Source organism: Chanos chanos, chromosome 5 (genome assembly GCF_902362185.1).
Source record: "Chanos chanos chromosome 5, fChaCha1.1, whole genome shotgun sequence".
Classification (NCBI taxonomy): Eukaryota; Metazoa; Chordata; class Actinopteri; order Gonorynchiformes; family Chanidae; genus Chanos; species Chanos chanos.
The window spans coordinates 8,243,925-8,256,429 of NC_044499.1; the positions used below are offsets into that span (position 1 = coordinate 8,243,925).

The following is a 12,505-nucleotide window of genomic DNA, read 5'->3' on the forward strand; positions in this document are numbered from 1 at the left end:
GATTATGGTTTGACTTAACTTGCGACACTACTGTCGTCACCTCAGGTTCTTGATGCTCGCTGTCACATTTGGATCAAGTCCACACACTCAGGGTAGCTGTGATGTCAGCGGGAGTACAGTGTCCACACGGCATGCCAAAGCCACACACTGATTTCGGGCTGAGTTTTGCTTTATTTGCATGTTCAAATCTTTGCTGTTTTTGTTTGTTTCTCCCATGCTATTCATGTAAAACAGTGACTTTTACCACAAATATTTAAATATTTGTAAATATTCCTTTAATGGCTGTGTTTCCGTGGTCTTGGAATAGGCTAGCCTAATAAAAATTAACCAACAGTAACATGATCGAAAATGAGCCTGTAATTTGAATTTGCAATGTTAAAATATGACATGTGGATTTAAGACAAAGAAAACATGTAGGTTCATGTGATGTCCTTCTCCGAGCCAGCAGTAAGATCCTAGCTTTTCCTCGTGGCTAATTAACTCAATACATATGAAAGAAGCTATGGTCTGAACTGGCTGCCGAGGGCACCGTCTGAAATCTCATTAAGGCATGACGTTAAAACTGGGAGAGCGCATGCCCCTTTGCCTTGGAATAGCCTGCTCCGTGCAATGATAAACCAGTATGGCTTAAAAAAAGCAGTCAAAACAAAAGAACATCCCTTTTCCACGGAAGCGAACTTTAGGGGAGGGGGACAGTCATGCGACGTAAGGGGTCTGCGCTTGACTTTCTAGTCATAGGCATGCCTGCTCCTAGCTGACCCCTCATGTTTAAACTGGGCAGCCCATTCACAAAAGGTTTAGCAATAGCATGATGAATGGCTAAAGCTGTCGTAGAAACTATGGGTTCCAGGTCATTTTGCAGTCAAGCAATGTCAGCAAATATGCTACCTGTGGCATTTTTTTCCCCCTGGTGAAATGCTGTTGTATCTTTTCATTCTGAAAAAAATCAGTCAGTTTTATGTGTAGGTCCAAACCTGGTGTTTTAATATTGCTATTTTCAAATAAAATTGAGAGTGTGTCTATGAGATCAAATAGCCTTTTTGTAAGGGGGTAATGGTGTTAAAAGCCTTCTAACTTGAAATAAACTCTATAGTGTTAATTATCTCTATGCTTGTAGAAAGGTACTCAAGTAAAACGTAATTCATCATGCATTTTTAAACTTCACCAGTGGCAAAGTCTATGACTTCTTGGCGTTGGTGATTATTGTTAAGAGTTAAGTGATGTACCTCGGCACTAAACCAAAACCGTGTCAATTTTTTTTTGAGTCCAGTCTAAAAATCGGGCATACTACAGGCCAGAATAAATGAGGTTATATGAAACCTCTGATGTGTGAAGCGGAGGAGCCTCAGTGCTGAATCTTTCATGAACCCGCAGGTGGTCGATGGAATCATGACAGAGTCAGGTGTTGTACTGTACACTGATCAAACAGAGAAGAAAGAGAAGTGTTTGTGGTATACACACTCTGTCAGAACACATGCACAGTGGGGTCCCAGACATTTTTCTACATTGGCTCATAAAGAATTAAAATTCTCACTCACTATGGCTTGAACTTGACTTGCAGATAAATTTAACTGTCTTAGGGTGTGAATAGAGTGGTGATCCAACAGGGCATATTTACAGAAGAAGAGGAAGAATTTTTTTTTGTTCAATAAAAGACAACATTTCTGTTAAATTATTAAAGGATAAAATGATTGCTTACTGGATCCAATGATTTAAATGATCAAATGACTGAACTACGGTAAAGTTGGCAGAGACAGCACATGACCTCAGGATGCCTCATTGAGATGCGATAGAAATGCTAGGCTTGAACTGGCAAAGTTCCCGGGGCATGAAACTGTTCGAACCCAGGGGTTAGACACGGCACGATTACCAATTACAGATAATAAATTATGTCTCAGTGCTACATTTATTAAAAAGACAATGCAATTTGACATAAACATCTTCATTTACATCTTTTTGTTTCAACTGAACTACACTACCTTTAATGCTTCATTTAGTTACAATACTTAATCAAGTTACCAATTTGCAAAATGTCATGTGTATATATATGAGACTTTACAGCATTGTCTCAGCCCATTCATGATTTTACTGAATAGACTTGATGTACTTTGGAGTCAATGATCTCTGGGCTTTTAAGTCTAAGGCACCTTTAAAACCCTCAGCTACACTAATCTGCTCTTACTTGCACTGTCATGGACATAGTGGCTTTGAGTTATCCTGGACTGTTTAATCCCTTGTTAGAAAAGGTTTCCAGCGAATTACGTGGCAGCCACTTCCTGCCCACCTCCAGAGTCTTAACATGGAAAACATGAAGAGCAAGAGCCCCAAAGCACCTGCACAGTGCCATTCCTCTCATTCCGGTCCCTGGAAAAACATGGTGGAATATGTGAAGAAAGTCCTAAGGAGCATAATTTCCAAACGGATACGGGAATGGGTGAGCGACTACTGCAAACGCAATGGTTTACTGACCCTGTCTGTCCTCGCCGTGATAACGGGCTGTGTGGTGGGATTCATGCTGAGGAGTTTGAACTTGTCCACTCAGGTATGTGTCCCTTTCCAGCTTTCCTTTCACTTAGTGAAATCTGAATGAAAAATTGTATTGGTTGTTGTATTGCTACCAGCAGTGGGTGTACGTATTCAAACCATTTTTTTTTAATTTTTAAAATCAATTGAATGAGGAGATATCGAATGGATCCGTGCTGAGGTGATAAGAACTGGTGTAAAATATTGAGTGTATTGATATGAATGAATGAGTTGACAACTCTCCTGAAATGAGAGTTTAAAATGATTCTTCTGTTTTTTCATAACTGGCATTTTGGGATGAGATTCTTTCTTTCCTGAAGCAACAAAGCATAACCAGCCAGGAAATCTAACACGGCATAAGGAAAATACCCCAGTTTCTGATTTGAAAGTAGAAGTTTTGTTTTTAATAATTTCCGTGTCCATCAAACCGTGATGAATGTGTACATATTTTCAAAAGAACATGACTTTGACGTGATAAATATACTTACAGCAGAAAAAAAATGTTTTTGTGAAATGAAAAATGTATGCAATCTGAATGAATGCTTTATACACAGTACTTAAGTTATTTAACCTCATAAACTGAACGGAAATTACAGAATGAATGTTGGCATTAATTTTAAAGTGTTATGAGTGGTCTCAAATCTGAGTTATCATCTTTAAGAGTATGTGCAGAATAAAAAAGTTGTATAGGTGTTTTGTACTGCAAAATATCAGCTCCCTCAAATGAAACCCAGATGTACCAGTTTCTAAAGTGAGAACTTATTTCTGTAAAATCAAAATAATTAATGAAAAATCCTTTGTGTTATGTGTTAGAAATTCAGGTGTAAGAAATGTTGTATGTCTTGTTTCACAGGAAATTAGACCAAATCAAGAGTAAATTCTGCAAAAGACGCTATGTTTGGGTAAAGCTAAGGCCTTAGTATCATGTGCGTGTATTAAGTTGGTTTTTTTTTTGCTTTTTTTGCAAAGAGCTGGGCTATCAGTTTTTCGTTACTACTGATTGGGCACACAACCTCAGCTCTTTGCAAGCCAAATTCCAAATTGTTTTGGGGACAGTTGAACCCACCCTTCCCAATGTCTGCATACTCTATCATGTGCTGATGGCAGTTCTCATCATGTGCTGATAGTGTTTCACATCATGCATCTGTGTTGTTTTAGGATTTGGATTGATTCACATTTGTGGATTTGGATTGATTCACATTTGTGGATTTGGATTGATTCACACTTGTAGATTTGGATCGATTCACATTTGTGAATTTGAATTGATTCACATTTGTGGATTTGGATTCTTTCAATTCAGCTGAGTTTCCTGGACAAGTTCAGCATCCACTGTTACTTTAAAACCTTAGATTCACCTCAGTGCTTATTTGTGGATAAAATAAAACTGAACGTAAAGAGTGTACACTTCTGACCATTGTCCACTAAAAATAAACAGCTCTAAACAGCTTAAAAGGAACCTTAAAGCAACTAAAGCCATTGACTGAAAGCGGGTGAACAAGGCGCAATCACTCAGACCAGTACTAACATTCAGTAAATAAAACTGAAACTGTCATTTCTGTTCTTCAGTAGTAAATCAATACGGGGCAGGATATTGGCTTTTATGACCCATGTCCTTGAAAACCAGTAAAGACCGAGTAATAAGAGTTTGACTCTGTATGTAAACACCTTAACAACATCTCGGTAACCATGCCTTTTTATTGCTCTCTCTAGGCAAAAATTTACTTCTCTTTCCCTGGAGAGCTTCTTATGAGAATGCTAAAGATGTTGATTCTGCCTCTCATCACATCGAGGTAAGCAACATAATGCACAGCGTATAAAAACATTGCTGAAGGACAGAGACTCCATGTTTCTCCCTCTCTGCCACCACATGAGTGACTAACGGACCTATGCGACAAACCTAGTTATCAGCTGTAAGTCCACACTTATGAATAAATCAGTGTGCAAGCAAAATCTAAAATAACAACAACAATAACATAAAACAGTTTTATTGCTTTTATTGTTTCTGCTGAAACAGGAACTCTTCACCTCTGTAGCAGTGAGCTAAAGAATGCAGGTCAAACTCATGGGAATGCACTGTAAACACTAAAAGTACTCAAAGTTGAAGTCAAAGGCAATGAGTTTTATTGTCGTCCGTACAGAACAACACAGGTCATTTGAACAATGAAAATCTTATGACATTGGCTAGGTCAGGTACGTAGCACAGGATGTATCTGTATAATAAATACAGTAGAACAGACAGACTGCCAGACAGACAGTAGTGCAGAACAACACACAAAAGGTGTGACAACATGAGTGCGACGACACATACACAGATATACACAGATAGAGCAGATGGGTGTAGTGCAAAGTATAAATACAAATACAAACAGAAATACAGAAATCTAAAAAAAAAAATAAATAGGACTAAAAAGGAAAATAAAAAAAAGTTTCTGAAAATAAAATTAAAAATTTCCAAATAAGTATAGCTTTAAGAGACTCCTTATCTGTTTCCTCCCCCCCCCTGTTCTTTTTGACCCAATTCTTTGTTGTGAGCTGTTGGGGCCGGGGGGGAGGGGGGGGGGGCAGTTGGCTCTAATTGTTTACAGTATTATAAAGAAAGTACACTGGGGGAAAAGACAATATGTGTTCATCATTTACGCCTTACTTACTCAAGAACAACCATAATCAGTAAGTTTGTAAATAACCAAATAAATAATCAAAAAATTCAGTCTGCTGAGAAAGGGAACATTTATATGAGGCAATATATGGAACAGTTTGTTGTTTTTGTAAATTGTTATAGTTGTCTTTGTTTTAAATTTAATTGCCATTTCTGTTTGTGTGCAGTTTGATGTCTGGCTTGGCCGCTATGGACAGCAAGGCCAGTGGGCGTTTGGGTCTGCTGACCGTCACCTATTACCTGTGGACTACCTTCATTGCTGTCATTGTGGGAATTTTCCTGGTTCTTATCGTTCACCCCGGTACCGGAACAGAAAAAGAGGGGCACCAGTCTTCAGGCGGGCCGGTGATGACGTCGGCCGACGCCCTGCTCGATCTCATCAGGTAGCTGAAGTCCACAAGCTTTGTGTCAAACCTTATCCTAAATTGAGTAGGTTTGTCACTCCAGACAAAAAGGGCATGTTCCATTGTAGGAATATGTCATCCTGAACAATGCCACAGCTTAAGGCATTTAAGGTAACTCTGCAGAAACCCAACCGCATGCATGTCAGTGGACTTCCTTCATGTGTGACTACAACTTTTCCAGACTCTTCTCATGTAAAGAAAAGCACAAGCCCCCTTAATAAAGTACTTATATCACTCACACTGTTCACCATCATTCTAAGAAATGTATTATACATTCCCTAATTAGTCTAGGAAAGAAAATGGTGTTCAAGCCCTTGAGGCTTAGACTCAACCAGTCTGAAATCCTATCACAGCGCAGCAAGCTCGGAGTATTTTTAGTGACCTGGCCGACAGGATGTGAGTGGCAGGCCATGTAATGTTTTCCAAAGACGCATTTAAGCACTCCAACAGGTTTAATAGGATTTTTGTCACAGGTCATCCCCTGTGGCATGGCAATTTAAAAATAAATGAGCGCCTATCACCTTCTAACCTGTAAATCTGTGACGCTTGCTAAAGCAGACAGGTTTTTTTTTTTTTTTTAAGTAGCAATCCTTTATACTGCCTTGTGTGACCCTCATTGGTTTGACTGTGAAAACGATACTGAATGTCCACACATGGCCTATTCCTGGGGATGGCCTTAAGGAACTGTACCACAATGTACCGGCCTAATACATCTTAAGAAAGGACACTTTTTTTCCCCTTTCAGAATAACTGGTTCATCATTACACAATAGAACCAGAATAGTGTTCAAGCCATTTTGTCAAGCGTGACACTTTTTTTTGTTTGTTTCTTTTAAAGGAATATGATTCCATCCAATCTGATTGAAGCAACATTTCAGCAGGTGAGATAAGACATCAAAATTTAAATCGATGCAGGCATGCATGTGTGAGTGTGTGAATGGATGAGTGAGTGAGAGAGTGAATGAATTAGGGAATGAGAGAGCGAGTGAGTGAACGAGTTAGCGAGGGGAATGAGTGAGGTGGTGAGAGGGTGGGATGGTTTGTGAGATGGTAAGTGGTCCGGCGGAAATCCAAGATGTTCTAACCCATCTCCTGTAAACATTTCTTGTTCCAGTATAAGACCGATCTTGTGCCTTTGGTTAAGAGCACGACTAAGGAATCCCAGGCCAACTACGTTTACATCATGCCAGACTATGAAAACCCCAGGATGGGCCACCCTGTGTTTCTGGAGCTGACCCCAGCACCTGAGATACAATACAAAATTGTGCCTGGAAACAGCAAGCAGATGAACGTATTGGGAATTGTCATATTCTCTGCCACTATGGGTAAGAATCTACACTGAGCTTCAGTTAGTCTTCTCTGAGCTGCAGTCATCACTCATTCTGAAAACAACTGGCTAGAGAATTTAGGAAAAGCCATAGGTCATTGTTGAAATGCGCTTAGTTTCATTCTGTTCAAGCCTTAGTACTCTTCAAAATAGCAAAAAGCTGATCATTTATGATGTGATCATTCATAAATCTATTCATTTATGAATTTGTACAAAACAGGCACTTCAGTTCGAGAATACCCATTGTGTAGTCCTCAGGTGAACACCTGTTACACTCTCCTTGTTTCAAAGTCCCACTCATTTTCCTGGCCCACAGGTCTTTTGCTGGGCAGACTGGGAGAGAGAGGACTACCTTTAGTGAATGTATGTCAGTGCATCAATGAGTGCGTCATGAAGATCATTAACGCTGCCATGTGGTGAGTATGATTAAAGGCCAGGGCCAGTAGGTATCAAGCATCTCTGAGGAATAGCGCTGATCCAGAATCAGCTCCCTTTTGATCGTTTAAATGTATTTGTAAGCACTATGAAAAGTTAACAACTGATCACAGATGTGCAGTTTTACACCGAGAGGTTTGACACGTATGAGCCCAGAAGCAGCACATAGAGACACGTGGCAGATGTTACGAACACGTTGAAGTCAAGTCAGAAGTGAAAATGAAAATCTTTTTAGTTCTGAGATCATATAGGCTGGTTATGTGACCCTACTTGAAAATTTTTTTTGGGTGAGAATCTGTAATCAACAAATGTCAGATTTTCTGACAAAGAAAGCACTATAATCCTTTGACGGGGTGAAGAGGATTACTGGCAATTCAGGTTCACACTTAAATCACTTAAATCCAAACTCAGACACTCTCCCTAAAAGTTCCAAAGCTATTCTCAACACCAAAATCTTAAGCGGGGTGTTGGCAGCCTGCTAGTCTTTTGCTCCAGGTGAGCAGGCTAAACTGCAAAGCTTCTTTCCATTTCAGCCCGCTTATTTAAAACACGGTGAGAGAACACGAGAGCACGGCAAATCCTAACACAGCAGAAGCTCTGTAACTGTCATTCATTTCTATTTCACTGCCATTTCCTTTCCCAACTCTACCGTGCGCGGCAGAGTCATATGATACGTCATCCTACAGCGTGAGTGAAGGGGTCGGAGTGTAACGTCGCTATATTTCTTTGGGTGCGCAGGTATTTCCCGTTTGGCATCGTGTTCTTGGTGGCGGGTAAGATCTTGGACATGCACGATCCCGCGGTCCTAGCGGAGAAACTGGGGATGTACTTCATGACGGTTCTGGCTGGGCTTTTCGTCCACGGCGTCATTCTGCTTCCTCTCTTCTTCTTCATCCTGACCAAAAAGAATCCCTTTAGTTACATCAGGGGCCTCCTGCAGGCACTGGTCATCGCCCTGGCAACGTCATCCAGGTAGGGCATGTGACCTCAGATGTAAAACCTCTTGCTCGATTAAAATCCATAATCACGTACAGTAATGCTATCGTGGGCTCATTTTGATTAATGATAATGTTAATATGTTCACTGTGTGCCTAGAATAGAGAGTTTGATCAGATTTTATGATGAAAAACAATGAAAATTTAAAAGAAAATGAACTATAAAAGGTGTACTACACAGATTGTTTCTGTTTTCCCTTGTAGCTCTGCCACTCTGCCTATCACAATGAAGTGCTTGCTAGAAAACTGCCACGTGGATAGAAAGATTGCACGATTTGTTCTTCCTGTGGGTGCTACTATTAACATGGACGGCACCGCACTTTACGAAGCAGTGGCTGCCATCTTCATCGCTCAGGTCAATGAGTACGACCTTGACTTTGGACAAATTGTCACCATCAGGTAAGGAATTTTGACTGAACTTATGCAAGCCACAGACAGCTATAACATATGAAAGAACTTACTCTTGACCGGCTGATTTTTCGTGCAGTGTTTGTTTTTTTGTTGATGTCTATAGTGTAAAAAATGTTTTCTAAAGCGTTACACATTGCTAATTCTTGTGATGCTTCACCAGTATCACAGCCACAGCTGCAAGCATTGGAGCAGCCGGAATCCCACAGGCTGGCCTCGTTACCATGGTGATTGTGCTGACCTCAGTAGGTTTACCGCCTGATGACATCACGCTTATTGTGGCCATTGACTGGATCCTGTAAGTGCGGCAAAACGCCAAGCTCATACTACTTTACTCATTTTATAAATCGTTACCACATTTGATTCATGGGTCATGGGTGAATCATTTTTGAGTGAAAATCTCTCGAATTACGATTCTTCCAAGGGATCGATTTCGAACAATGATCAACGTGCTTGGAGATGCTTTAGCTGCAGGAATCATGGCTCACTTGTGCAGAAAGGACTTTCAGAAAGACTTCCCAAAGAACACTGAAAGGGTATGTTAAAATTTACTACATTTCTTTCATCCCTTTACTATCAATCATACAGTTACTTCTAATTACTCCACACTACGATAGCCATAGCACACACAATAATGTTTAAAACAAACAGACCCACAAAGTGCCAGTATTCAAATCATTGCTTTTGGTTGGTGCATACTTGCACAAACATGTACATTAATATAAACCGTATTTGAAGACACAGAATTAATGACATTCTTCCTGGTTAATTCCATTTATTGGTGTGGATTTGTTTTCCAGAGGGACACAGTAATCTCTTATGGAAATCAAAGCGTCCAGAGTATTCCCTCATCGGAGGTGCCGCTAATAGCCAACAGGGACTACATTCTGGAGGTGGTCGGGGACACGGTGATAGAGAGGCCTACTACCTATTATAACCTCTGCCAAGTCTAACTTCTGTGGAATACACTGAGCAGAGACAGCTGCCTTGACATCACAAAAAAACCTTCCGATTTTTCACTTTCCTTTCCCAGCTGTGCCATTTTGTGCTTTTTTTTTTTTTTTTTTTTTGCAACAGAACTGTCACACATTTCACTTTTGCAAAAAAAAAAAAGCCTTTGGTATTCATGAAGGACAATGGACTGGTGACTTACAGAAAACCACAATCTGAAGAAGTTGTGGTTTGAATAAGAAATTGTTTCTTTGTTCCGATTGCTTTCTTTCTTTCTTTCTTTTTTTTAAAATTCTGTACTATTGTACATTTAGAGTTTTATATTCATGTTTTAGAATTGCCTTAACAATCCTGTTGCTGCACAACAACAAAAATCTAGATGATATAATGGGAAAAATGATAAAGGCAAAAAAAGAAATTAAAACATAAATACATACCCAAATGCTGTTAAAAGCATTAGGAGGCATAATGACAGCAAGTGAAGAGGTGAGTAATTCAAAGCCAGTGGACTGGCTGTGGAAGCTCTTCACCACTGAATGTGAACTGTGCATGTAATGGGGAAAAATGGATTTTTTTTTACTAACACAGTGTAAAGACATGGGCACTGTGCAATAACTATAAAAATAATACGATAGTTTAATAGTCTGGATTATAAGGAATAACAGTAGATGATACTTTAATAGTCTGGATTATAAGGAATAACAGTAGATGATAGTTTAATCGTCTGGATTATAAGGAATCACATTAGATGAAGAGAACTTTATGTACACACTTTATGTTCACTTTTCTGTTTTTTTTTTTTTTTTTTAATAAAAAATTGAAAAATCATTGCTGTTCACGTTCTACTGTGGCCAAAAAAAAAGAGAAAAAGAGGAAAAAAAAAAAGAACTCCATATGCTTTTAAACCCACCAAAAATACAAAAAAAGCAAAATAACAGAGCTCATCATATTGAATTTTACATTAATGACATTTATCTTGTTATAACTTCACCCCTTAACCACAGTTACATCAAATACTATACAGCCTCTAATTGCATAAATACTTAGTGAGTGTCCATTCCTGCTAGCTTGAACCACTGTGGTATATACAATGATGCACATACGAAAACCTAACACGAAATGAGTGACAAACGTCTTCTTTTCTTTCAAACTCTTTTGATTTGAAGCTGCAAGATGTCTTGATTTGAATTTACAGTGAAGTATTCTAAAATACTGTCAACTTTCTGGATTCTACTAACACTGAAACCAAAAGACAATGTTCCAGGACTGAAAAGGTGCCTGTTGTTTTATTTCAAAACAGTTCTATGTTAGACAGTAGTTCTCAACATATGCTGTTCACTGTAGATTGAAAACAAAGATTTTAAATTAATCAATTAGAAAAGTAAAGAAACACTAAAAAAAAATAATAATAATAATAATAAATCAACATATGCAAAACATGTAAATACAAGTCATAAATAATTTGTCTCCCAATCTACAATCCATCAATCTCTCTCACATAAATTAAGGCTTACAGTATCTGAAACCAATGCAGTATAAAATCCACCTTCACATCTGTGTCAATTTAAAATAAAAGCCAATTGAAATGACCAAAACACAGTCAAGAAGCTCTGGAAAAACGTAAGAACCGAAAGTCGGGGGAAAAAAAGCAAAATGTTGCCGTGACACAATCCTTTTTGTTAAAACAAGCCGATAATTGCACAAAGCTCAGGACTGTGTCCCATAATGATAAACCATCAGGTATCTTATGATAAAAAGAATATCGTATTTATTATCACAATCCAAAAAGCATAGAAAAAGGACTTACACAGATACTGTGGAGGATGGTTAATCCTAATGGAAATCGGTTGGGGAGGAGTAGAAGATAAATGATGGTGAAGAGATGAACATTAAATGGGCCCTTAGGAGTAAATGTGACCTAGTACTACGCCTACTATAAACTACAGATTTTTTTTTTTTCATTTATAATAATAAAATCAATTACACATGTAAATTGCAAGCACACATGCACTGCTTATTGTACCAACCTTAATTCTTGAGGCTGACTTTTTTGGGTTGGGGGGGTAGGTGGAGAGGTTAGTGGTAATAGATCTCATACTTGATTAACAGCCCTACAGAAATAAATGAGCGGACAAAGACAAGCACGGTTTTGAAACCTGCGATTTGGCATGAAGTGGTTATGTGGGATTGTGTGCAAAAAAAAAAAAAAGACTTTGTTGGGAGAACCGTGAACACAAAGGCTTATGGGGTTTACCACTACTATCATAGGAGAGGAAGTGGATCTGTATGACTACAGAAGCTATTCCATATTCAAAGCTGATGCAGCTTTATCTGATGAAAGAGCAGAACTTCAACGTTTGAAATTTCAGAAAGAAGAATCTATGATACGCGGTCTTTTAATCTTTCGTTGTTGGAATACACCCTGTCACAGATGGTATGCGAACTGGCAGACCTCAAATTAGATCTGTTCCTATTCATGACAGACAAATTCAGATCAAGAGACTTGGCCTTAGGCTGTGTTGCTTATAAACTAACGTTTCTGGGCAACTAATTTTGAGTAAACGGTTTTAGATTTGTTTTTTTGTTTTTTGTTTTTTTCTTTTTAATACATATAAAGCCTTTGTCAAAAATGTTTGTCCTGCAGACTATGAAAAACTCAAATAGAAAATTAACTAAAAGAAAACTGTAAAAAATAAGTGAAGAAAAAAAGGAAACAAAACAAATTTCAGCAAAACAAAATAAAATTTAATGATTGTAAATGCCAAGTGAAACAATCAAAACGAACACAAAAGCCAAGGGAAAAGAAA

General features: G+C 38.6%; 1 protein-coding gene across 1 annotated transcript; it reads left to right on the forward strand.

Moving 5' to 3' along the window:
• Window positions 1-2,299: 2,299 nt before the first annotated feature.
• On the forward strand, window positions 2,300-9,700 carry slc1a8b (solute carrier family 1 member 8b). Its single transcript, XM_030773646.1, has 11 exons — window positions 2,300-2,542; window positions 4,234-4,313; window positions 5,347-5,562; window positions 6,421-6,463; window positions 6,697-6,907; window positions 7,226-7,325; window positions 8,083-8,316; window positions 8,544-8,738; window positions 8,911-9,045; window positions 9,172-9,283; window positions 9,548-9,700. The coding sequence occupies exons 1-11, from the start codon at window positions 2,300-2,302 to the stop codon at window positions 9,698-9,700; spliced, it is 1,722 nt and encodes a 573-aa protein (XP_030629506.1).
• Window positions 9,701-12,505: the final 2,805 nt, after the last annotated feature.

Excerpts from the sequence above, each read along its gene's own strand:
- slc1a8b (XM_030773646.1), top strand. The coding sequence starts at position 2,300 with ATGGAAAACATGAAGAGCAAGAGCCCCAAAGCACCTGCACAGTGCCAT. Across the intron at positions 5,563-6,420 it reads GCCCTGCTCGATCTCATCAG|GAATATGATTCCATCCAATC; the intron begins GTAGCTGAAGTC and ends TTTCTTTTAAAG. Across the intron at positions 9,284-9,547 it reads TCCCAAAGAACACTGAAAGG|AGGGACACAGTAATCTCTTA; the intron begins GTATGTTAAAAT and ends TTTGTTTTCCAG.